At 42.9% G+C, this 26,697-nt stretch overlaps 1 protein-coding gene across 4 annotated transcripts in view; it reads left to right on the forward strand.

The window, feature by feature from the left end:
• Positions 1-26,697, forward strand: part of SUSD6 (sushi domain containing 6) — a 94,636-nt gene that overhangs the window by 33,320 nt on the left and 34,619 nt on the right. For 2 of the 4 annotated variants that reach the window (XM_063089025.1, XM_063089026.1), the window contains exon 2: positions 10,221-10,424. In XM_063089025.1, the coding sequence (XP_062945095.1) occupies positions 10,304-10,424 (121 nt within the window). In that variant the 5' untranslated portion in view covers positions 10,221-10,303. Of the gene's footprint in view, positions 1-5,807; positions 6,052-9,941; positions 9,963-10,220; positions 10,425-26,697 lie in introns of those variants that run through there. The other 2 variants (XM_063089024.1, XM_063089027.1) reach the window with 2 other exon arrangements.

The raw sequence follows: 26,697 nt of genomic DNA on the forward strand, positions 1-26,697 counted from the left end.
GCAGCCCCCTAAAAAAAAAAAAAGGAGAAGGTGACTTAGGATTTGAAGCCAGAGAAGCTATTCAAGTAGAGATCATCTAGCCCAATCCTACATTTTCAGATAACAATAATAATGATTGATGGCGATAAACTATATATAATAGTAACTACCATTTTAAATAACTTACAGTGCCAGGCACTATGCTAAGTGCTTTATATACATTTCCCCATATAATATTTACAATTAACCCTATGAGTTAGGTTTTATTAATGCCGTTATATAAATAAGGAAACTGAGGTCTAGAAAGGTTGGATAACTGCATTGGAGTTAAGACTATGATGTAGCAGCTATTGTGCACAGAGATGAAGTATTGCTTGCTTAAGGTCAAGTTTTCCAGTTAGAGGAAGAACCAAGTAGAATCTAAGAGTCCTGATCCTGAACTCAATTGAGCACATATTTTTTGTTTTGAGCTGAGAAATCATTCTCTGTGGTCATGTTTGTCTTATTTCTCACTTTTTACCCCTTTTAATTTCAGTGAAATTGAATGAAATAGAGGAGGGAAGGGTGGTTTAGAGTTAGGGTTTTGGTGAGTTTTAAGTTATTTTTAAATAGGCAGACTTCCCGGACTGACTGGGAATGAATCAGGAAGCTGAGAATCAGGAAGTGACACAGAACCTGTTTATACCATCCCACTTGGGGGCCTTTGGAAAGCAGTCCACAGAGATGGTATAAAGTAAACATAACTGCATAAGTCAGTTCTCTTGGGTTTGCTATTTTTGACCTGTAGGAGGTGTTTCCTGCATAGTTGTAAGTATTTTGTAAACCAAAATCTACTTCCTAAACATCCCCTTGGTGAAAATACATAGACAGATACTTATTTCTTGTTATCAGACAGGAGCATTCAGTGGTTCTAAGCAGACAAGATTATCAGTCCCACCCGTCCCCCCAGTCCTTTTGGTAAGTTGTTCTTCCATTTCATTGTCTAAGTAGTGCTGTGCATGCAAAACACTCTCCTGGGAGCTCAGTAAATGTGTATGAGTTCAAGGTCCAGCTCAAAACTTTCTCTTTCACTTTTCAGAAGTCTTTGTTCTATCTCCTCTCTGTTCTCATAGCACTTTAGAAAAAAAAAAACACAAAACCCTTCTTTTGGGCGCTAGTAACAATTTGAGGGTTATAGATAAACATCAAATTCCTCTCATGTAGATTGTGAATTCCTTTAGAGTAAGAACTGTGCCCCACTTCACTGTGGTGGTCACCCAAGCCTTGCACAGCAGACAGCCAGTAAACATTTGCTGAATTTCAGAATAGTCACTGGAAACACAGAGCCCTAGAAGTCAGATTTAGCAAATCAGCTTCCCGGACTTTATTTGCCAAGTGGGTATCGAAGCCTCTTCCACTCAGATCTGATGGGAACGAAGCAGAGGGATGCAGTGACACATAAGATGTATCTCTGGGGTCTAGTAACCAATTACAACTGCTGCTGCCCAACATCTGTTTTGCTACCTGGTCAAAACTTCAGGATTTATACTTTTTTCCTTCCCATTTTATATCTGCTGCTACTTTGCCATCTTGCATTTTTCCGTACAAATGTCTTTTGGATTTATTTTTTTTCTGCCTCATTCAACAAGTATTTGTTGAGCACTTTGGGGTGCAGAGAAGCAGAGTCAGTGGTCTCTGCAGGAATTTATTACCTGTGGTAAATGCAGCATACAGAAGTAACTGTGAGTGGGCCTCGGGAGGGATATGATTGGCTGTCCCATTTGAGTCCAGGCTGTGATGCTGTGGGTTCAGAAGAGCCGTCCATGCCTGTAGGCTGAAGTGATGAGAAGTTTTCCCAGAAGAGATGGAACTAAGCTTGACCTGTTATTTGGAAAACAAAAGAGCAGGGAGCTCTTTTCATTAGGGAAGCAGGGGGAAGAAAGACTTTCTAGGCATCTTGGATGCCATTTATCTGTATAATAGGGGTAATACCACCTATTTAATGAGGTGATGAGTGAGTGTATGTATGTGTGGGGGGGTGTATTCCCTAGGTCCCTCTGACACCAATATTACTTTAGTCACAAACATAGTTATTTAAATTTGGTGGGGGGAGGGAGTGTTATTGCTGAGTGCCTTAAAACATATTTTTAGAATTTGATGGGAAAGAACCTGGGAGATTCACTTATTTAACCTGTTGGCTGTCTTTCTGTCTAAACTACCATTGTGTTTTGAGCCTATTCTCAGGGGATATGTTTCCAAACCAGCTGAAATGATGCCCTTTGGGTGTCTAGTGGGGATTAGTCAGTCACAGCCTGTTAAAACAGAAGGGGCCTTAGCCAGCAGTAATTTGAGTGCCTGTTTCAGACACCATCCCATGTCTCTCATGTTGATCTCATTTCCACCTTACAACTCAATGAGGTGGGTATCGTTTATCCAGTTTACACATGGGAACTGAAAATAACTTTCCTTAGACCACTCAATTAATGCTATCCAAGCAGAGCAGAGATTCTGGCCTGGTCTGCCAGGATCTTTCCATGATCCCAGCCTCCCTGATAGATATTTAGTTGAACTCTTTCATTTTATTGATGAGGAAACAGAGGCATGGGAAGTGAAGTGTTTGTCTGGGTTAAGGTCAGCCCATCCGTCATTGGTGAAGCTGACACTAGAGAAGTGGTTTCCTGACTTGCACTTGGGAATTTATGGCAGGCTGGTTCCTGCTCAGAGGCACTTGGCCTCCTCTTTCCTTTTCTCTCCCCTGTCTTCAGTCTGTTTTCTGTCCTTATGTCTTGCATCTTTTCTCTTTCTCCCTGGGCCAGTGCAGCTCTGCAGTGATCCTTGAGTGTGTGGAGGCTGGGCTTTTTTGTTAGACTTTTGTTATTTTTGGAAAGCACTTTAGGAACACTGTGTACGGATGGCCCATACAAATGTGCAGATGGATTGATTAAGTGCAAAATGGGAAAATGGACTCTTAGGTTTGCTGCAGTGCAGAGGGAGATAGATGCTAGGAATGGGTCCTGGAAATGTAGGGGAAAGGGCTAGTCATGCAGAACGATGAGGATAGATTTAACATTCCTTCCTTCCAGTCAGAACTTCTGCTGACTTACATTTTCAGAGGAAATACTGTTACCGAATTAGGCTCTTGGGTCTCAAAATCATAGAAATGAACAATGTACCCAGCAGTAAAGCAAGCAACACTTTATTAAAGGAGGAGATAGGCTTATGCATAAGTGGGGGTAGCTACGGTAAAGCTAGCCCCCCGAGGGGGGCTGTTTATGGTCTTTTATAGGGAAAGGAGTTAAGGGGTGCAGGCCAGTGTCACTGGAGGTGGTCCATTCTCTTCCTCCTGGTTGCGTCACGGGCACATGCTCAGTTAAGCCTTTGATCCTTGCACCTGCTCAGTAGGTCCACGATGGTGGTGGTGTTTGTCATCATCACCCAAGAAGGGTAATTGTAACAGTCACCTTGAGGCTTTGTGTGCATGTGGCAATTCCTAAAGGGGTCTTAAGGTTAATCTGTAACTTAATTTTTACAATTACAGTAAACATGCCTTGGGGAGAGGTTTTGCAACTCAGTGAATATCTGTTCCCCTGTTATCTCAGTCTGTTTTATCAGGGTTGGCAATCATGTGCCCTGGGGGGGGAGGGGTCGCCTGACTGAGGAGTGGAAAAGTAACAAAGTATCTTCTGCAGGGAAAATGGAGTCAGTTTGGTTCACAGGCCTAGCCTTACTCGGTCTCAATACTTTTGGGCCCCTCCCATTCCCCAGAAGACATTCCAGATTCCTTAGAATTGAAAGGTCCTTTGGGGATCATTCAGACCCACCCCTGAGCTCCAGGAAGACTGACTGACTTGCCTGAGGCCAAACCACTGGTTAGTGATGTGGTGGAGCTGGGACTCAGCCCTGTCTCCTGCCTTCAGGTCCCTGCTGCAGTCATTCTGCTGTGAGATTCTAGAAGAGAGATGGTGGAGACTGTTAAAGAGAAAGCTTAGTGATGGAGTGTGTCTGTTAGTGTTTCTGCTGTCCGAAGTGTGGGGAATAATGTCGGGGGAAAGCGTGATGCCCAGAGGGTGTGGTGAGCGGTGCTGGGGGAGCAAGGCGGGGGGTGTGTCAGCAGTATCAGGAATATCGAAGCAATTCAGAAACACCTCTGACAACTTACAGTGGCTTAGGTGGCTTCACAGGAAAGCTGAGGGTAATTTTTGCATTTGGAGGGTGTGAAGTTTTAACAAGAGTTTGATGTTTGTGCCTTTTGGACCAGGAGCTGGAGATTAAAAGGAAATGGATAAGGTTACATTCTGGCCCACAAGGATCTCCAAGTCCAATGAAAGAATTTGTGGCTGTGGAAGCACTCAGATGTTACTGGCACAAAGGAAAGGGGAAGGTAGAGAGGTTAGTAAGATTGGAAGGATCCATTGATCCACGGGGGTGGGGGGGGACAAAAGGCATCTCTGAGTAACTTAACTTCGTCTTTTTTTGACGGGGGAGGAGTAGGAGGTATTACGATTCAATAAATGTTTAGATATCTTTTGATGTAGCCTGGACATTTCAGGGTGAGTGGGAGTGAAGAGGGAAGACGTTGAAGGGAAAACAGGGGAGAGGTAAGGCAGAGCCTGAGTAGATTTGATGGTGTTAGTCATTTCTCTTATCACACCCCTCTGGGGAATTTTGGACTTCAGAGTGTTAGGACTGACTGTTTTCTGCTGAAATTGTAGTTAGCTGGTTAAATGTTCACATTTCTGGAATCTTATTTGTCCTCTCCCATCGTGTGACAGCATCAGTTAGTAGTAGAGATGGTTAATCAAAGGAATAAACTCTCTTGTTCTAGACTCTCACCACCACTACCACTATCCCCTTTCTAGATTATTCCGAGGCAAGAAAAGGATTTATGTTGGCTTTATCTTCCCAGTTCCCTCTCCTAACTAATGGACAGATGAGCCATGGTTTAGGAAACAATTTGTTCTAAAAATGTAAACTGAGCTGACTTCACTCATCCAGCACTTGGGAGCCAAGCTTGACTGAGTCATGCCCCTTTTGCCTCCATGGAGGAGAGCTCAGTAGAGGGTGACATGACCCTGTACCTGTAGCAGGACTGTGGCATTTTCCACAGACGTAGGCCCAAAGCAGCCAGGCACAAGGGCTGAGCTCTGGTCCTGGGCTGCCAAGGGAATAGGGTGCGCTGGCTGTTTCATGGCTGGCCCCACCTGCTGCTATTGCCTCTCCAGGCCAAGACCCATTTTTGAAGGTGACTTCAGGGTACCTTTAATCTTAGCACACTCGGGTTAACCTGGAAGCATCTGTGGCAACAACAAGCAAGTAAACCATGTGAATCTTTGGGCTCATGTTGCAGGTTCTCCTTAACACCAGAAGCAAGAAGCAATTTATTATTAGCATATTCATTCTTACAAATCGTGATACTTCGTTATACCCTTTACCTGACCTATCATTACTTCCCAAACTCCCTTCTCCCCTCCCCCCCGCCCCCGTCATAGTCATTTCTATGAGCAGTTTCTCAGATAGCTCTCTACTGTCTTGGCTTCTAGCTTAAGACTGTAAGTAGAAGCCTTGGGTTTTTCTAGTTTACATAGCATTTCCCTGTATTTTGTCCCTTTTGACAGAGCCTAGTGAGATAGTCAAAACAAGTAATAGCCTCATTTTACAAATGAGAAAATAGAGGCAGAGTTGAGGTAAGTGGCTTCACCAAGGACAGATCCGTGGCTTGTGGGCAGTGTTCTTCCTCCTCAGATGATCTTCTGGACAGGAAATGAGTGTCCATGACATCACAGTCAGCAGGGCACAGTCACTTGGCTTTTGATGTTCTGCCTTTGTGGGCTGACGGTCTAGTCTAGCTCATGGGACCTCCTGCTACCACACGCTGTTGGGGCAACAGCACTAGTCCCCAAGAAAAAAAACCCAAAGGGTGAATGTAGGTTTTCCATGACTCCTCCTCACCTTGTGTTTTGGAGGGGAAAGCTGGAGGAAGAGATGGGTTACGTAAAGAGAAGCATGGAAGTGGTGGAGAATTCTGTGGCTGATGAAGAGACCTTAGAGCCTTTTTCAGATGTGGAAATGGAAGCCAGAAAGCCTTCATGACAGGTCAGCTGACTGGTGGCAGAGGAGGGGCTAAGTCAGCTGCAGACCCTTTCCCCTCTTAAGTTTGATGTGTCATTTATTCCTTATGAGGATGGGTGAGCGCTAGCTTTGAAAGCGAGGCTTAGTTCCAGGTTCTTCTTCAATGATAATTTTTTTAAATTCGGGGAAGTGGTCCCTAACATACCAAAGGAATTATGAGGTGAAATGGATTCCCTTTTTAAAAAGTAAACAAAGAAACAGTGTTTTAGTCTCAGTATTTCTCTAGGAATAATGAATACCACTTAATCTTAATTTGTTGTGAAGTGTTTTTCTTTTCACTTTGGTGTGCTAACGCCACACTTTAAGGACAGGTTTTTTTTTGTTTTTTGTTTTTTTTTAATTTATTATTTTTTTTAATTCTATGTTCAAAGCAGGACATTTCTTAAAGTTTTATGGTGTGACCCTTTCTCCACAGTAGCAGGTCCTCCTGTTCTGGGCGATGCTCTGGGATTTTGGGAGTTAGCTTTCCCTTTTTTTATTTCTGAAGTAATAACAACTCTTGGCCCAGCCTTGCATGTGGACACTTCACTGACTGCCCTCTATTCATCTTTTTTCTTTGCACAGCCCGCATTTCTATTACCCAGTCTGTTCTGCAGTTGATCAGGTCTAAAGCCTCATGGTGGAATTGGTCCCTTTGCTCAGGTAGCTGCTTAAGCAGGAAGGGAGGAGCCAACTGTTTCTGTAAACAAAACAACAAAAACCAAAAAAAACCCCCCACAAATGTACATCTTCTCTCCAGTTCCATACTGTTTCCTCCCCAAAGCACTCATGGGTTTGGCCAACATTTGCCACCTTCCTGTCAGGTGCCAAGCCCTGTGCTGGGTGTTGAAGATTCCATGTTGAGTAATTCACAGTCCCTGCCTTCAAGGAACTTGCAGCCTAGTGAGGTGAGACAGATCAACAAACAGATGTAATAACCTGTTAAAGGTGCAGTCATAGCAGGGTAAGAAGGGGTCAGTTCTGCTGGTGGTGCATGTGGTGTGAAGTGTTAGGAAAGACTTCCTCTAGGAGATGATCTTTGTGCTGAGGCCTTAAAGTGACAGTGTTCCTGGCAGAGGAAGCAGTCAGTTCTTGAGGTTTATTTTAATGTCAGTTTGTCAAGGGAAGAGACGGGCAGTCCACAGGAAGGCTTGCTACATTAGCTTCATATTTTGTTTGTTCGAATAGGTAATGTGTGTACAAAGTACTATACTCGAGATTAAAAGGGACTGTGTGAGGTGAAAAATGTTTTTCTCCTTCCCTGAATGTTTTCTCTCAGTTCCCCTCCCTGAAGGCACTTGTTCGTTACCAATTTCTTATGCATAATTCCAGTGGGATTTTCAGAGCATACAGGGGTGTATGTGTGTGCATCCTTGAAAAATACACACACCCACGTAAGTGATTTTCTTCATGTACTAATTTTAGAAGTCATTCCATATAAGCGCAGATTGAATTGCCCTGTTCTCTTTTTAAACTCCTGCATGGTGTTCTGTTATATTGAGTGTACTGTAACTTGTTTAACTACTCCCCCTTTGATGAACTTTTAGGTTGCTCCAGTCTTTTGCCAATACAAACAATGCTGTGAATATCCTTTGCATATGTTATTGCACATGTGATTTCCAAGGACAGATTCTAGAAGTAGAATTGACAGGTTAGGGAACCTGTGCATTTTGGGGGGAAGATATTTAGTCACCTGCCAATGAGCTCTGTGTTGATTATAAAATACTAAGTTTAACAATCTTTACCACTTGGTCACCACAGCTCTTCTCCCCCCCCCCCCCCAATACTCTAAAATCCTTGCCAGAGTGATTTTCCTAAATGAATTTGGTCTTTTTACTTCCCTGTTTAGGATCCTTGTAAGCACTTCCTGGTTTTCAGGGTAAAGTTTAAATGTCTTGCCTTAGCCCCTGCCAGGAGTACTGTGCTCTGATCCGGTTGTATTTGGTACCTCCTCCTTTTTGTTTTCTTTTCTTCTTCTTTTTTTTTTTTTTCTTCACTAGACACATTCTTTAGGACTCAGCTCAGCATCACCTCCTCTGGGTAGTCTTTCCTGACTATCTCCAGTCGTGCACAGAACACCAAAGCACCACTTATGTGGCTACCTATTCACTACCTACCTATTTGTTGTGCACGTGCTGTGATGTGGTGTACTTAGATGTTACTCTTGATGATTCACTGGTTGTTGTCTTGAGGGTATGACTGCCTGGTAGGGTTCCCTGCTGTGGCTGCATCTAAAATGGCAGCACCAAAGGCCCCATTGCCAACTCTGTCACTAACCAGCTGGGGACCCTGGGCATAACCTTTAACCTCTTTGTACCTTGGTTTTGTCATCTGTCAAATGAGAAGGTGGAGCTTGATGAACTAACTCTAAGATCCCTGTAGCTCAGATCTTATTAATGATTACAACACAAGAGCAGCCAGTGTTTACTGAGGACTTACAAAGTGCCAGGTATTTTGCTAAGCACTTTGAACCTAATCCTTACATCAACCCTACAAAAACATTATGGTTACTGTCCCCATCTTACAGATGAGGAACTGAGGTTAACAGATGTTATGTGACTTAGCCACAAGGTCGTAATAGAGGAAACAGTTGAATCTGGGCATTCTGATTTTACTGTTCTTAGCCACATAAATGGATACATGTTTCACACACGCAGAGTTTTGTGTACTGTTTTGGGTCACTTGCAGACTCCACCCCCAGACCTCTCAATGAACTATCTCTATTTTATAGCTTTAAGGCTGAAGTTGGAGTCTGTAAAAACTGGGGACAGATGACCGCTACAGACACAATTATTAGAGGGAAGTGGATGAGGACCAGGGGCTAGCTCTATCCTTGAACCCCTGGCTAATGCTTACTGAAGGGTCTCATAGTTGCTCTTCCTTTTGACTCCCGGGTCATGTTGCTGTTTGCAGTTATCCTCTTTAGGAGAGAAGGTAGGACTGCGTCAATTCTTCAGACATGGACTAAAATTAGCCCTGGTTAATATCCCTGGCAGAGTCTCAGGGGCATCTTTTATTAGGGTTGTAGATGGTGGCCTCCCTTATCTACACACACAAAGCCTTATTAATGGAGAAGAGTGTGTGTGTGGAATTGAAAAAAAAAAGTGTAATCTTATTATTTGGAATACCTGTTATAAATTAGAATAATTGAGTAACTGGCAATGAAATCAAGTAAGTTAACTAAAATCTAATAGGCCCACATCATAATGTATCATCAACTCAGCTGCCTCCCTGACGGCATGTAGAAAATAATCCTTAGAGTTGTGACCTCTGATTTTTTTCTTCTTCTTCAGAGCTCACGTGCGGTTTAATTGTGGGGAGGCTCAGAGAGGACAGGGAGTCAAGAGCAGTATTTTTACTAAATCGGTTTAAAGATTTTTTTTTTTAAGATACTGGTTCCTACTCTTCTGAAATCCTTGTCTGAGTTACAGTAGGTGGCGGGTCTACCTAATTAGCAATTACAGCCATTCCTCCATCTGCCATCATTGCCAGGGGTAGCCAAGAGAATGTGGCCTGTCGTGTCACAGGTGTGTTGGGCGAGCCTTGATTAATTAGTTCATTTTTGAGATTCGTGGCTGTCGAGTCAGATCCTCAGGGGCTCATCCAACCTCTGGCAGTTTAGCAGGCAGGCTGCCCTGCTCCTGCTGCTACATTCCTTCTCTAGGTGGTGCATTTTTCCCTTTAAGACACATGTTCTCTCTCTCTCTCTCTCTTTTTTTCCTTTTGGTTAGTTGAACTTGTTCTGAGTCCAAGTGGCAAAGGCAAAGCCTGACTTGGGTGTAGCAGCTCTGTGTCAACAGCTGCCTCTCTGATCCTTTGTGGTGGAGCCTCCGAGGCAGGCAGTAGGGCAGAGATGGGCACTTTCTGAAAGCTCTGAATGCCTGACGGATGTCCAGGTGAGACAGAGCTTGGCTTCTAGTCCTGTTGCGAGGATCTGGCTCCGGCAGCCTGCTGTAGGCCTTGGCATTTCCCTGGTGAGGAGTTGAAAAGCTATTTTTGTGCTTATCTCTTCTCCTGGCAGCAGGGTTTCAGTGGCTAGAATTCTTTCAACTTTGTGTATGATTATTGATTGCTTCCTTAGAAGTGCCTGCTTCTAACTAACCTGTGGCTGAAGTTTTCATTTTACTTATGTCCTTGTTTTTCATCTGTTATAGGTGAATCTACCGCTGGCTGACTTTGGGATTCTTACTTCTGGATTTTAAATATTTTCTTTTTAAAAAGCTTGGACGGATAAAAGATGTGCCATGGCAGGATAGCACCAAAGAGCACCTCAGTGTTTGCCGTGGCCTCCGTGGGACATGGAGTGTTCCTTCCGCTGGTGATCCTTAGCACCCTGCTTGGAGACGGGCTTGCCTCCGGTAAGTCCCAACCTGCCTTCTGTGTGTGGGAGGGAAAAGACTTATCACTGTTTCTCCTAAAGTCTGGGATGGGAACTCTCTTAGCAGGCAGTTGAGGGAGAGAAGAGGGTGGGGGACTTCTCTATTGTGGTATATCTAGCAGGGAACCTGTCCTTCTGGAGCCTAGTGAGACAGTTGAGGAGGTGTGTGGGGGAAACTGCTGCTGATGACATTTTCATCCCTCTCCCCAAGCCATCATCACCATCAGGCAGAACAAAGGCATAGGATTCAGAGCAGGATGTGTGGGTAAGGGTGCAGGCTTTGGAGTTAGACTGCCTAAGTTTGGAGCCCATTCCTGCTACTTGCTTGCTCTGTGATCATGAGCAAGTTGCTTTATTGCTATAAGCCTGAGTTTCCTCAGCTGCAGAGTCATAATAGTACCTACCTCATAGCATGGTTGTGAAGATGGATTGAGATAACACGGTAAGCACTTGTTAGCTCTTTCTTGTTTGTTTCTTGTCTTTCTCTGCTTTTTCTCAGAATGAGTGAATAGTAGGTATTGTAATTTAGTGAAAGTAGGACCTGGTTGCTGACACTACAGACTTTGTGATCTTGGACAAGCCATTTAACCATTCCTAGGGCTCAGTTTCTCCCTATGTCAAATGAAGGAGTTGAGCTGGATAACCTTTAAGGTTATTTCAAGCTTCCTCAGTTTATACTTTCATGATTCTGAGGACTTTCTGGTTGAAGGTGGTCAGCTGGAGGGGCTCTCACAGGGGCTAGAAATGCAGCAGTGATCCTTTTTGAGTTTGTATGGTCTTTGTTCCCTTCAACAATGCTCCAAAGACCCTCCTAGGTTCCCTTTGTGTGGTCCTCTAGACCCGGTGTCCTTTTCAGAAAGGACATGTTTGGGTTTGTACAGTAGGCTTCTGGGTGATGTACCAGAACCTGCCTCTGTATCTGCAAGCCGCAGTATCATTATTGAATTCACCAGTAGTGGTGCTCCTCCTAGACATCATTAGAAGCACATTTATGACTGTTCCCTTGGACAGCATTACCTCAGAACTAGATTTTGGACAGGGACCATTGGGAGTTGAGGAGAGTGGTAGACTGTGGCTATAGAGTGTCCATAGCTTAGTGCTATTTCTCTCATCTCCTTCCACCACTCAACTTCCACCACTCACTTAGCACATACAGATATTGGTGCAATCTCATGTAATCATATTTTTTCTTCTGAATTGTTGGGAGAAACAAAACAGTTAGAGACTTTTTGTTCTATCATAGCCTTCCCCCCATCCACATACAGATTTCTTTTTCTGTTGCCTCTTCTTCTGCCCTATTCTGACACTGAATCCAAATCTTTCTCCCTAGTCATGAGGAACCCCTGGCACAACCCAGTAGGCCATTTGATTGGGACCCCATAGTGTGGGCATCGTGGTTGCATGAGGTTTCAAAAGAAAAGAAGACCAGAGTACATCAAAGTGCAACAAAATGAAGTAGGGCCTATATTCATAAGGCCACTCTAAAGCCAGAGGAAACCTCTAGAAATAGTTACAGAACCACAAAGTGGAGAGATGCTGTCTTGTTCACCACTGTATCTCTAGAGCAGAAGTTAGCCCACAGGCCAAATCCTACCTGCTGTCTGCTTTTGTATGGCTTGTGAGTTAACCGTTTAAATTTTTTAATGGTTGGAATAAATTAGAAGAATAATATTTCATGACATGTAAAACTTATATGAAATTCAAATTTCAGTGTTCATAAAGTTTTATTGGAACATAGCAATCCTCATTTATGTATATATTGTCTATGGCTGCTTTTGTGCTACAGATGGCAGAGTTGAGTAGTTGTGACAAAGACCATGTGGCCCTCAAAACCTAAACTATATTTAGGCTTTAAAATATTTGGTCCTTTATAGAAGAGGCTTGAAGGCTCTTCCCCACGAACCCAGCCCAGAACAAATGGTGCTCAATAAGAATACACATGAATGGAATAACTGTCAGAACAGGGAAGAAGGAAGGACTGGTCAGAGTAGGGTCAGGCTTCAGAGACTGTGCACTTGCCCAGGGGCTTACCTCTAATGGTAGGGCTGGGACTACTGCAACCTGCCTCTTCTAAAGCTCCTCTGGGGAGGCTTCCCTGGCATGTTATGCAGCAGCATCAGTGGTCATCTGCTTTCCCTGTCTTAAGTCTTTAGCTTCTTTAGCTTCATTAAGCCATCCCTTTACCCCCTACCTTCCTTCTTGTTAGCTCCACCCCTCCTCCTCCCATTCCCCACCCTATTTTTCAACCACCCACACCTTCCCAACTTCACACCCAAGGTCTGAAATCAATTATGGGGTTCCAGACTGGCTAGATAAAGGGATTGTTATTCTCCAGTGTGGAAAAATGTGTCTGTCTGTAGTGTGGGCTCAGACCAGGATGGGAAAGTTGGCTCTGTTGTTTTCTTTCCCCTCCCCTATCTGCAAAAAATCCTCACTCCCTTGCCACTCCAAGCCCCAAGTCTTTTCTACTCCCCATAAAAACGTGTACTGGCAGGGTGCAGGCAGGGGAAGGGGTTTTACTGTTGCTTAGATCCAAGGTATCAGTTGCTGCCAATGTTTTTCCCTTTCTCTGGAGTGGCTTCTGGGGAAGGGAGGTGCCCTTTCCTTGGCCTGAAATCCGGAGCACACCTGTATGGTTGAGCCTGCCATAAGCTGTGTGTCAAGAAACCAGGACTTGAGTCAGATAACTCCAAAGCCAAGGAAAGACAGTTCGGTTCAGGAAAAGCTCCTTCTTACCCTTCCTGCATTTCTTACCAGTTCTTGTAGCTGCTCTTGAAAACCCATTCCAGAGACTTTTTGAAATGGGGTGCTTATAAAATACACACCCTTGTTACCTAGTGGACTCTAGAAGACCCTGGATATGCATGTGTGTACATGCACATTCAGGACTATGAGAATCCCACTGGACATAGGTAAATGTGTATCCTTGGGGAGCAATTTGTCTGCATAGCCTATGGTTGTAAATACCACAGTCATCCCCTAATCGTGGTCATAATCTCAGGTTCAGTAGAAAGGAATCACATATGAAGCATTGAGTCCAGCATTCTATTGGACATTTGTTTAAATGGGGAGAATTATTGAAAAGTTTCCTTTTTAAGAGTGGCAAAAGAAAGCATTATCTTATTCTTCACATTCAGTCATATCATGCAGTGGGAAGACCAGAATTAAAATTAATTCTATGCACATGCTACCCAACTTGCCTTTCTTGGACTAAAGAGGAATTCCCAACCGTGTAGCAGCCTCTTCCAGGTCTCACAACTCTTTCTTTAACCTGTGATCTTAAGAAATTTGTGGTATGACCTTAAGGTGAATCACTTGACCTCTTTGTGTCTCTTATAAAACAGAAACAAACAGTTCTTAAGAATGTTAGGTTGGTGTTGTTGTGTAGACTAATAAAAATGATTGGAGAGCACTTGGCATATAAACTGTGTGATGTAATTCCCAAATAATAGTAATAGAGTCTGTGTGTGACCTACTGTTGAGTCATGCTGTGCAGGAGCCTTTATGCAGATGACATCTTTTGCTGTCATTTAAACACAAAACTGAAGATGCAGTGTCACTTGTTTGGGTTGGGGATAAGGGATTTTGGAGCAGGTGTCAAATTTGACCAGTGTGGAGGGATTGATTACTTCCGGAATCCCCTTTGCCTTCCAGAAAGCTCAAGTTCACATAGTTTGATGATCTCAACCCAGCTGGCTTGCTGACTCATGTAAAAAGCATTTGGTTTGCATTCTTTTCCTTTCCTAAGCATATTTATTAAACAAACTAAGTATTTTACTTGTTTCTGATTATTTTCCCATTAAAATGTTGCCTTGACACATTAGGCCATGTTAAATATCACACAGTCACCTCAAGCAATTTTAAATTAACAGAGAAAGCAGCCATTTGCATTTCTACACGACAGCATGAGAAAGCCAGGCAGTTAGTTTTCATTGAAGATGGAAAACATTGAGAACCATCTCTGAAGGGACCAGGAGTCAGAGATAATGTACACTGAGCTGAGAGGAGAGGACAGATAGGAAACTGACACAAATAGAGCATTATTTAGGTGTTCAGCTCTCTGATATCATCCCATATAAAAGCTCTCAGAGTACCTATGGGCTAGGCAGTTGTGTAACCATTTTATAAAGGAGAAACCAAGGCTGAGAGAGGTAAGATAATTTACTCAGAGATAGATGATTGTAAGTGGCGAAGCTGGCTGGGATTGGTTCCCTCTGTGTCTGACTGTTGTCTATGGTCTTTGTTGGGAACCACATTACCTGTGCTGAGTGGCAGACTTGCCTGAGTCCTATTTCTTGTGTTTCCTGATTGAAGTGCTCAAATCAGCTTTCACAGAATTATTCTGACAGAGGAAGAAATATACTGTGTTCTTTCCCCATGGATAGAAAGGATACAGGAGTCATCTTTGGGTTACCATGTTTCCCTCTGTGATTGTTTCTTTTCTAGTCTACAATGGCCCTTGGTTGCTTGGTTCCAGTTTAGGCACAAGGTTTGCCAAGGTGGTTCTATTTTTGGAAGGAACAATAGGGACTGTAGCAAATTGTTTGCTAAATGAAGATGTAGTTCCCAAAACATCCGCAGAGCATCTTCCTGTCAGCTGCAAACCCTGCTGACAAAAGTGATGTAATCTCTCCATGGTGTAATTACCTGTGACTATAAAAAGACTTGGGGATTGTAGTGGGAGGCTGGATGGGTCATTATAGGCTTGGTGAACCCTGGCATCATGAAAAGAAATTGAGAAATTACCTTCCGCAGACTAATTGCTGTGTCATGTTTAGAACATTGCAAACACATAGTACCACCCATGCACTGTAACTTTCTAACAAAAGAAACCAAGATTCCACCAAACTGAACACCTAACTAAGTTAAAGCCCTCATTAAACACAAATTCCACCTGCTGAGCAATGGTGCCTCACTCCCCTGGCCTAAATTGCCAGCTTAGAGGTTATTCTTCTTACCTGACCAATTCTTTCTGTGAAAGGGGGTCACAGGGAGCGCTTTAATGATTCTAGGTAGGTTTCTAGATGAATTCTTTTCACCACCTCTTACCACTGAGAGATTCCTTTCCTCTGCATCACTCAGGAACATGAGCCTGCAGAGAGTGTGAGCAGGCCTCCCTTTCTAGGTGGCTTGTGCTGGTGTGGCCGGCTGCCTGGACTGTAGCCAGATCAGGAATGACCTTGGCCTGCCTTATGTTTAGCTTTGGGCCCAGAGGGACAGCAGCATTTAGAGATAATCTTTCCATGGTGTAGTGTGAATGAGGGGTGCACTGGCTGGCTACTAACTTCTTCCCAGCCCTGTTCATCGACCTCACCTTAAGTCAGCTTAACACATGAAAATCTGAATTCCCTGGAAGATGAGAGTGAGATTATAACTTTTTTAAAAAAAGTAATGTCGATGACTATTTCTGGGTGTTGGGGTAAACAGTGACCTTTCCTTCTACTTAAATCATTCTTACATTTTCTAAAATTTCCCCAAAGGATATGTATTTGTAAATAAAAAAAAAATTTTATTAAACAAAAATACCTTTATACACATCAATATCCCAGTGACTTGGTGAAAGGTTACAGGAAAACCAAAGTGCATTCCTAAAGGGAGAGACTTCCTCTGCCCTCCTGTGGCAAGGAGCTGGAAAGCTGTATGTGGGTACCCAGGGGTTCTGTCATCCTCTCGTACGGGCAATTCCTGGTTTTACTTTAACAACAATAAACTCTTTGCTTTGGCTTTTTCATCACTGAAAAAAAAAAAAGGTAATGTCCCTAGAATTTCTCCACATAGCTGTCTCTTGTCAGGTGGAATGGGATTCAATTCACATACACCTTAAAATAGCAAATACCACCTGCAGTTCTTATGGAGCTGCTGAGATCACTAGTATACCTTGGTATTCTGTCCAGCTGTCATTAGGTTTCAACTCCCCACTTTGTTTTTAGAGAGGCAGCAAAGTCTGATTAAAAGCATGGACTCTGGAGTCAGATTGTCTGGATTTCAATACTGCCTCTTGCTCCCTGTGTTACTTTGGATAATTTTCCTGACGTCACTGTCTGTATTTCCCCAGAATGGGAAGATTGTTGTGAGAATTAAATAAGACAGTATATGTAAGGCACTTGGAACATTGCCTGGCACACAAAGAAGTAATTCCCATATTGGAAGGTCAGATTGTAGCACCAAATGATAGCATTGTATACTTGCGGTTTTTGTGATGCCACAGCTAATTGGTTCAGACAGACTCAGGGTTGGAAGGTGTTTTGTTTCTTTCGAATCATTTGGGTTCTGTTTGATTCATTTCAATACATACTGAGAAAGTTAGACCCTGATATTCATGAGATTTTCCTAGGTCCCTAAATTGTCAAATACCACATGTAGGCATCCCATCCATGAAGACAAGTAGAAAGAGTGGTAATGCCCCTTTGAGATGTTGGTGCTGGGGGTCTGCTAGGGGATCTCACCTAAGCCATTCTCTTCAGTCAGGCTATCTTATTGTCATTTCAGAGCTGATGTTCCTCAGAGCTGCTGTTGGTTAGGAACTTTTGGGGTCATTTTTGAAACCTTACATATTAAATTTGAGAATGCCAAGGGTCACAGTGATATGACTGAAGGATTACATTTTAAAAGATTCCACAGTGCATCTAGGAGAATACAGCATTAGAATTAAAAAATAAGAAATCTCTTATCTTCTCTCCATTTGGTAGTCTTTTTGCCTCCTCCTACCTTCCTTAGCTGTATTTGTCAGCATTTCTTCTTCGAAGAAGAGCCTTTTTTTTTTTTTTGGCCTAGATTCATTGGCATCCCCAGGGATGGACATGTTTCCCTTGTTTAATATTTTTGACTTGTTAGCTTTGCCGGTAGCCAAATCTTTTAAAGTAAATTGTTTAATCATTCAGAATTCTGGGAAGTAGTGCAGGGAAGATAGACAGATTCTCTTTTTGAGATTTCTTTTTTGCAAAGCTTTTTTTCTTTTTTCCTTTTTAAATTCACAAAAGTATTTTAGGCATTTAAACCCGCAGGGTGGGGATGTGGAATGTGTTTCAGGAAGTTATGGCAAAGTACAATCAGGGTTACAAAATAATTCTGGTGTAGCCTTTGTTATTCTGGGAACAAACAATACTTTATGAAATACAATGGGCCTGATCAGTTCTTCAGGTGTAGTGAACACTTGTCTCCTTGGGAGATGGTGGGGCCTGTGTGTTTATTTTCACTGGCTTGAGTTCTGATGGTTCAGCCTTGTTGACTCTAGCAATGGTGGGAGGCACAAGAGAATGTCATTGGGATTGGTGTATACCAGACAAGGACTGAGTGGGTGTGAGGATCTTTGAACCCAGTGTGGATCCCCTTAGGTGATGAGGAGGGAGGAAAGGTAGGCTTTCATTACCCATGGAGAGTGAAGATAAGGTGGAGAAATGTACGTGAAAACCTAAATATATCCTGACATTAGGAAGGGGCTGGAGAGGTACAATTTGTATGGGCTTGGCTTTACTTCCTTATCCACTGCCTTTGCAGCCACAGCTCCTTCTGCCTCTGTCCATAAAGGTCAAGGCTAAGGGAACTCCTTCAAGCCTATTCTCACCTTGTTCTTCCTGAACACAATCTCACCTCCCTCTCACTCCCATGCTTCTCATTATCCTTCAAGGTCCAGTTCAGAGTCACCTCCTCTGAGACACCACCTATCGCCTTTACCACCAGAGTTAATAGAGCCCAAAGGAAGGAGAGAAGAATTTGTGTGTATTTCTTGAATGGGAACTCCTAGTCTCAGTCCTTTCTCTCGCGAGGATGTTATAGAGGCTTTCCTAGAATTCCAGCTCCTAGAATCTTGATTGTCTTTGATTTGAAGGGATTGAACAGCTTGTTAAGACTTCTGGGAATTGCAGCTTTGGAGAACCTGAACTCTTGTTCTGCAGATCATGGTACACAAATCCTGTAGATGTGCTCCAAACCCTGATGACCCAGGGTTGTGTGGGACAGATTGGGTTTGGTATTTTAGCAAGTACGTGTTGACATAAAGTGGGCAGGGAGGATAGCAGGAAATATGTAATGCCAGGAAGGGATTTCTGGGGACCGGGTACTGGACTGGATCTTGACAGAACTTACCATATAGTTCAGTCCTTACAGTAAGCCTGTTAGAGGAGGACAGCGGCAGCCAGAAACAGGTCTCTGCACCAGGAGGAAGACAGAGTTTACGGTTTAGCACCGATTTATTCCACAAGAACTTGTTGAGTTACTGCTGAGTGCCAAGACTGCCAGTTATGGAAAATATAATGATTCTATGTGATATATGCTTTAATCAGAGAAGCCATTGCATTGCACTAGAATACGTGTAGGAGGGACCCCTGACTCAGATTGGGATGGTCATGGAAGGCATGCAGGAGTTAGCCGGTAGGGGAGATAAGATGGCATAGTAGGGTTAAGAATGCAGTCTCTTGGGCCGGACAGTCTGGTTTGAATCCTAGTTCTGCCCCTAACATGTACAATTTTGGGTAAGTTTCTCAAATTCTGTGTCCCTTAGTCTTCATATCTGTAAAATTGGGATAACATACATAGCACATAGGGTGTGGTGAAGATTAAATGTTGTTGCTGTCATCATCATTGTTACCATGTGGCACCTCTCTGGTGGCAGGTGCAGCGCCATGTTGGGGTGAGTGGAGGGAGGAGAGGGAGAGAGTTAAAATCTAGCCTTAGCTTGAGAATTCAGGGATTTTGGCTGACCATAACCAAAAACTCAGTTTGGGGTAAGCATCCAGGGAGTGAGATGTTGCTGGTAGAGGCAATGCCTTTCCTAGCTGGGTTTTCAGAGTTGAGGAGGAGGAAGGAGAAGAGTATCTTAAGGATCAAAGGATTAAAGAAAAAGCAAACGCTAGTTAATGGATCAAGGGTTGAATGAGTCTAAACGGGAAGTAAAGAGGGTTGGAAGAGAGAGGATGTTAGTTTTACGTACAAGTTGTGGGAGAAGATTGGGGATAAGAATGGCAGTCAGGCTCCTTTTTGCCCATGGGACAAGAAGTGACAGGCTAATGAGGCTGCCCTTCCAGCCTGCCTGAAGGCAGGGGTCACTCAGGACAAGCCTCTGAGTCCAAGCTTCTAGCCTCTCATCGTCTGCCTCAGCTCAACCAGCCTGTGGGAGGCATGTCTGACAGTGGCTCCTTCTTTCTGCAAGTCTCATGTACCGTGTGAGGTCTCATGTGGGTCTTAGCTGGCATCATGAATTCCATGTGGAAGCTGGAGAATGTGGGAAGCTCTTAATTGATTGGGTAAGGAAGAAGAGTAGAGGAGCAGCTGGCTTCTGGGCCATGCAGCTGTATTCCAGGATTTGTCATTTTGGATTGGGCCAGGGTAATTGGAGAGGTTGGGGTGAGGACTGTCTGTGATTTGATGTGTTCAGGGGTGCAGAGAACTGTTGTGACTTCCAGCAGGTTTCTTTAGAGGGACTTCAGCAAAGGAACCCGTTCTTAGTGCTGCTGTTCTCAGTACCTTGTTGTTAGGTAGTTTAGAGGCTTAGTGGTTTCACTGGCTCCTCTCCTTGGCTTTCAGAAAATCAGTTACCAGTAATGGCAGACCCTGGTCTTGCAGGAATAGTTAAGACTGTGAATAATAGGATTAAGTGAGATAATATATGTAAAAGTTTTTAAACAATAAAAGTCTATTCCAATAGAAGGGATTATTACAATGCTTTTTTTTTTTTTTCTTTCCAGTCAGCATCTCTTTTCTGAATTGCTCAAAGCACTTAATTCACACTAACTGGTTAATCTACCATTAATCCCTGATAGAGAGGCTGGCATTTAATAGCCTACTTTGTATACAAGATTGTACTAAAGTTTCCAACAGAGCCCCAAATCTTGAGTTTGAAGCCCAAATCTATGGAGTCTAAATCTAGAGCTTGGACTTCCAAATGTGATAATGCCTTATTCCTGGAAGTAAAGAAGGTGAGAAGAGAAAGGGAGGGATCATTAAACAAATTTTTTTTCATGGACAACTGGTCATGTCAGACAAGGGTGTCAGAGTCAGGATTTCGAGTGACCTGGAAATCTGACATCCATTTTCTGAGAAGTCACTGAGTTCTTGTTGGGAATGAGGCCTAATGTGAGCTGGAAAAGCAGAAGGCTAAGAAGAATAGGTATGGGAATAAGAACAGGGAAGCAGACTTCTTAAATTCTGTTCTGTTAGGCTATGGTTGGCAGTACCTGAGGTGTGCCATATCCTGTATCACAGTGCCAGCTTCTTGTTGGCACATACCAGTGTAAACCCTTCTCCCCTCTGATGTGTACCACAAAGTGTCATGGGCCCCTACAGGCAGGTGCTTGTTGTATTCTGCAGGTCCCATGGTGAAACTTATGGGTTCGGTTCAGGAACCTCCCCGAGTGTCTGGCCCAGGCCATTTTTGCTGCAGAATAAGTACTGTAGCCCAGTTTGGCAGGATGGGATCTGGCAGTCAGGGAGAAGCCTGAGGCTCACTGGCTCACCAGTGTCCCTTCCTAAGGCTGGTGTTACCAGCTGAGGGCGGGTGTGGAAAAGTCCTGTTTTGTTCACATTACTAGTTGAGGCCATCAGGGTCATCAGGACTCTTTCCCTAAGCCCATGCTTTCCAGCCTCTGGTCAAGGATTAAAAGGCAGCTTCATCCTCACTTTGTGTACTCTCTTGCACAAGGTCTTAAACTCTGGAAGCAGGAGAAGGATATGCTGAATTGGGAAGCTCCTCCTTCCTCCAGTGGCAGCTATGTGGGCTCCCAGGCTTGAAATTTTAAACATCATTCAGGTATGCCAGTTAAGAGGCACATACTTGTGAGGGAACCAACAGGCTGGACCTCATGGGTTATTTGCCCCAGTGGGTCTCAAATTTGAGCGGGCATCAGAATCCCCTGGAGGGCTTGTTAAACACAGATTGCTGGGCCCCACTCCTAGAACTTCTCATTCAGTAGGTCTGGAATGAGGTTTAAAGAAGAACTTGGTAGATATGGAGCAGCTACTGCTGCTGGTCTGGGGACCACACTATGAGAACCACCCATTTACACTTGGGGTGAACAAACCCTTCTGACCCTTTTCAGAGCAAATTTTGGTAAGGTGAGGACAGAGGGGTGGAGAGATCTTGAATCCACTGAGGAGAGAAGTGGTTCAGAAATAAGATGTTACAAACCAAGGTCAGGGGTTTGGATTCCTGTACCAAAGAGCCACCAAAAAAAAAAAAAAAAAAAAGAAGACAGTACAAGTGGACCAACCTAATGCTAAAACTGGGAAAAGGCTAAATGATTAAGGGAGGTTGCTGGCAGGTCTGTCTATTATCTTCTCCAGGCTGGTCTGGTCCTTGGAGATTATCCTACAGAAAGAAGAGCCAGATCTTGTGAGCCCCTAGGCTGGGTCGTCTTGGGCATCTCCTGCCTCCATTACTTATAGTACCTTTTTAAAACAGTGAGCTCTAAAAGTCTGCATTTTAGGAAGCCTTTCCTCAGCTTGGTCTCTGTGGTATGAAGAACAGGACCTGAGCTGGGGTCCTGGGCATCAGCCCCAGCACCGCCTTTAATGAGTAGTGACTGAAATTACCTCTCTTTGCTCAAGTGTGAAGTGAGGGTGGGACTAGCTTTCCGGGGCCTTTGAGCTCTGATACCCTGGGTTCTTTAGTGCTTTATCTTGACAGCTTCTTCCCCCAGGGCCAGGAACTTTTGCTTGCTTGCTCGTTTTTTATTTCTTTTCTGTGTGTGAGGACTTATGTTGATAAGCAGTACTGAATCAGCATCCTATCCAGAGAAAATGGCTTGCCAAAAGTGAAACTAGAGACAAGTTTGGGAATCAGAGAGAATAACTTTTCTTTTTAGAGTCTTTGTGGGCCACATTTGTGCTGCTGCATAGCGCCTGCCTCCAGAGAGGAATGACATAGCATTCCTGTCATGTCCCCATCCTTTGACTCCAGGTCATCTCACTAAACCACAAGGCTGTGTAGGCTGTCTGATCAGTTCTAATTTCCAGGGTGCTCAGGGTTCTTACTGGACGTTCTCCACTGTCTGGCACATTGCTTGGCTCATGTAAACTTAAACGTTTATTGGGTAGATGGAACAGGGGGTTGCATCCAAGTACCTTTTTCTTTCCTTCAGTTTCTCCCTTCTTTTTAACTTGGTACAGCTGTCTTCCTTTGCCCTCCTGCCTCTCATCCTTCCTTCCTCTGTACTCATTTTAACTCCTCAGCGCTGTGGCAGAGCCAGCCATGTGTGTTGAGTGCGCAGGGGTCAGCGTGCATGAGGTGATCACAGAGGACCTGCATGAACCATCTGTGTCAGGGGTACCTTCAGAGCTTCCCAGTCTTCTTCCTGCCCCCTTCTCTCTTCTCTCCACCTTGTCTAGGGTAGCTGTGAGTTACAGAATGTTTTCACTGTCCTGGGGGAGTTTGCTCTTCTTGAGATTGAATTTGACCCCATTTTCAGCCTTTATTCCCCTTATTGCTGCTCGGTGTTTGCATTGGCAAGCTTAAAGGACTCCTGGCTTAGAGAGAAATAGTTTGCCCTGCCTCAGAACCACTGTCTGGCCCTGTCTTTCCAGCTTCTGTCTGAAGGGGCAAAAGGAAGATTACCAGTCTTGGTTAATTGTCACTTAGCCCCTCTGATCCAGCCTGGGCAGCTTTCAGGCAGCTCAAGCACTGACTAGCCTGAGGTCTCTGTTGAAACAGAGAAAGATTGAAGTTGGTTTAATTTATTTTGAGTAAAATCACCAGCCTTTTGATGATTCCATTAATTTCCTCCCTTCTGTATACCCTCCTGTTAGTAATTGGAAATCCTGACTCTGTTTCTCATTTTCCCCCACCCCTCTGCTTTAATCTGAGACAGCTGGATAGTGTAGTCTGCTTTTTCATTTACTGGAAGAATGGTTTGAAGATGATTTTAATGACTGGCTTTGACAGTATTTCCAGAAGCTGAGACTGTTGCTGTGCTTAAGTTCACACTCACCTGGGGGCCTCAATTTTGCTCACCTTGCTTCTATAAAGTTCTTTAGTCCTTGGTGTGCAAGTGGAAAAGGGTCCTTGTGAGAATTCTCTCTTGTTCTGGGCAGTATATATGCAAGCTTTTCATCCTTCATTTTCATTGTTCAACATTTACAGACCTTCTGGGTCATGCTAAGCACTGTTCTAGTTACTGGCTGTGTCCCAGCACCTCCTGCCGGCCCTGGTAGAAGTGCAGAGGCCTAAGTAGGTGAGATTCCCGCAGGGTGGTGGCTACATGCAGACTTTGGGAATTGTAGTCTCTGGGAACTTTTTCCTGTGTTTTTATGGTTGCTACTCCCATTTCTATGCTTTCCTTTTCTTGGCTCTAAAGAGGAATCAATAATATGAACGACCTCTTGATGTCAGAGGAGTAATAGGTAGCAATAGCTGTAACAGCTACCCACTATCGGCAATTGACAAGATATAAAGCACTTTCTTGTGTATTATGTCGTATTGTCCTCACAATAAACCTATGACAGCCAGTAGAGGACAGAGCTGGAATTGGAACCCAGGTCCTCCCACTGCAAATCAAATATTTTTGTACTACCTTGTTATCCTTTCTATTTGTTGTATTTTGTTTTTAACACTGACTTCTCATGCAGTTGTCTTTAGTATTACTTCAACTACTTAAGCCTGAAGAACTCATTATGTATGCACTTGGTCCTCTACCGGGAACTCAGGGCCTCACAGTGTAATTGGGAGAAAAGATAAGACGGAATACATTGTAGTTCCCTGTGAGTGGTTCAGGTACTGAATACTGTTGGAAAGAAGAGAATTAACTCTGACATCTATCTAGGAAGGCTGCCAGAAGAGCTGAGACTTAAACTGGGCCTGATGGGAAGGCAGGATCCAAACCAAGGAGAGAGCTAGGAAGGGGAGTTTTGTTTAGTATTTGATTTCCTGAGACTCTGGGATTCAGAGAAGGTGGTGAGGTTTGGCTCCTCTATTAGACTTACAAAACCAATGTCCTCTGGGGTGATGCTTCTCCAACTTTACTGTGCCTTTAAAATTAGATTCCCAAAGTCCGTGTCTACAAAGAACCATTTAGTAGATCTGGGGTGCAGCCCAGCAATGTACATTCTTTAAAAGTTTTTTAATAATGTGAAACAGCCTCCCAGCCCCTCAGTTCTCCTTGAAGAGAAGAAACCAAGGGTGTAGATTTCAATTGTTCCTTTCCAGGGGCAGAAACTGTTCAACCAGCTGGCCCCCACATCATTCTGCTACAGGTGATATGGGTAGCCCACACTTTGAAACACTGTAATCCAAGGGCATTCTAGTGCCCTGCATTGTTGCGGGAAGCATTAGGGAAGAAGGACCTTGGTTTTGACATGATAGAGGTCCCACTCCTTGGTGAGGATGAGACCAAGGAGGAATAGGAGGAGTGGATAATAAATTATTTAAGCTGACTGACAGCAGTTGGGTCATTTTGGCTGTCAGCTTGACTTGAAGGGCAGGTGGTGGAACCATCAGGCCTGAGTACCTTTGGAACAGAGTTGTGAGTGTGCTCAGAGTTACACATGTTACTCTTTAACTGTTAAGAAAAGTGTTTTCACAGATCTGCCTGTTTGGCAGCTTAGCTTTCAGATGAGTATGTTTTGGAGAGGGGGCAGGGTCAGTCAGTGGGTGGGTAGAAACAGGTCTCCCATAGGATTTGGCAGTCTTGATGAATCTTACGATTTCTCTCTGTATTTGGGGACCAAACGGGACCTAAGGTGGTTGTGAAGATTAGAAAATAGTTACCAACTACCATGTTAAGAAATGATATGCCTTAGTTTTGGAGCATTGTAAAATACTGTAGGTAAAAACAACACTTAAATGTGTACTATGTTCCAGGTAATATCCACTGTAAATCTATTACTCTATTTTCAAAACATTAAAAAAATAGAGACTAATATAATCATACATGGGTGCTTGCCACCCAGATTTGATAATATTTTGCTGTATTTGCTTCTGAACTTTTCCTCCAGAGATAACCAGTGTCCTAGGTTGATGTGCAACCTTCCAACCATGTTTCTATGTTTTTACATACTTAAACATGTATTCCTAAGCAATATGGAATATTGTCTTACATGTTTAAAAATATATGTAACCTTACATTGCATCCTTTTTTTTATTCAACAGTTTATGAGATTTAGCCACGTTAATATGTTTGTTTTACCCACAATATAGCATTCCATTGTGTTAATATAATTATAATATAATTATAATTATATTTACAATTATAACTAAATTTATAATTTATAATTACAATTTACCATTATAACTATAAATTATAATTTACAATAATAATTACAAATATATCTAAATAATTATAATACAATTATAGTAATAATAAAATATGTTTATAACCCTTCTCTCATTGATAGATCTCTAGGTAACTCCAGTTTTTTGCTGTCACAAATAACACTGCAAGGAACATCCTTGTACATGTGTCCTAAGCATGCATAGAGAATTTCTCTGGCATATATACCTAGCAGTGGAGTTGCTGAATTGTTGAAAATGCACAGTCCAATCTTCTACATATTGCCAAATAGCTCTCCAATGTAGTTGTACCAGTTTATATCACTACTGATATGTAAGAAAATTCCTATTTCTCCACATACTTTGCAATAGCTGATATTATTATATTAATTTTTACCAGTCTGATGGACATGAAATGGAATCTCCAGGTGGCTTTAATTTTGTATTTCCTTGATTGTCTTGTCCCAATTTATAGATTAGTTTAACTTTCTCTGTGGCAGTGGTTCTCAAGGGTCCCTGAGATTCTTTTAGGGGACTGACAGGGTTAAAACTATTTTCATATTAATACTAAGTTGTATTTGCCTTTTTTGCACTCATTCTTTCACAAGTGTGTAGTTGAGTTTACAGATGCTATATGACATGTTGTCATGATTTCTCCAGTGTTAACATAAATGGATTTATTATTTAAAAAATAAATTTATAAATAAATATTTACAAAATTTTTAGTTTTATTTTCAAGTATGATAATATTGATACATGTAACACACAGGCAAAAACTCTTTGGGGTTCCTCAGTAATTTTTAATAATTTTTAATAAGGACCTGAGAACAAAGAGTTTGAAAGCAACTGCTGCTTTATGGTGTTAATTTTATTAAAATTTTTTCCTTTCTGGAATATGTTTTCTTTGTCTTGTTTAAATATTCTTTCCAAATTTTATAAAGATGGGCTCTTATATTTTCTTCTAGAGGTTTTGGAATGTATTTTTATGAGTGCGCATCTGCCACTAGGAATCATTATTTATTTATTTATATTTTTAAAATTTTATTTATTGAATCAA

The sequence above is a fragment of the Cynocephalus volans genome, chromosome 3 (genome assembly GCF_027409185.1).
Source record: "Cynocephalus volans isolate mCynVol1 chromosome 3, mCynVol1.pri, whole genome shotgun sequence".
Classification (NCBI taxonomy): Eukaryota; Metazoa; Chordata; class Mammalia; order Dermoptera; family Cynocephalidae; genus Cynocephalus; species Cynocephalus volans.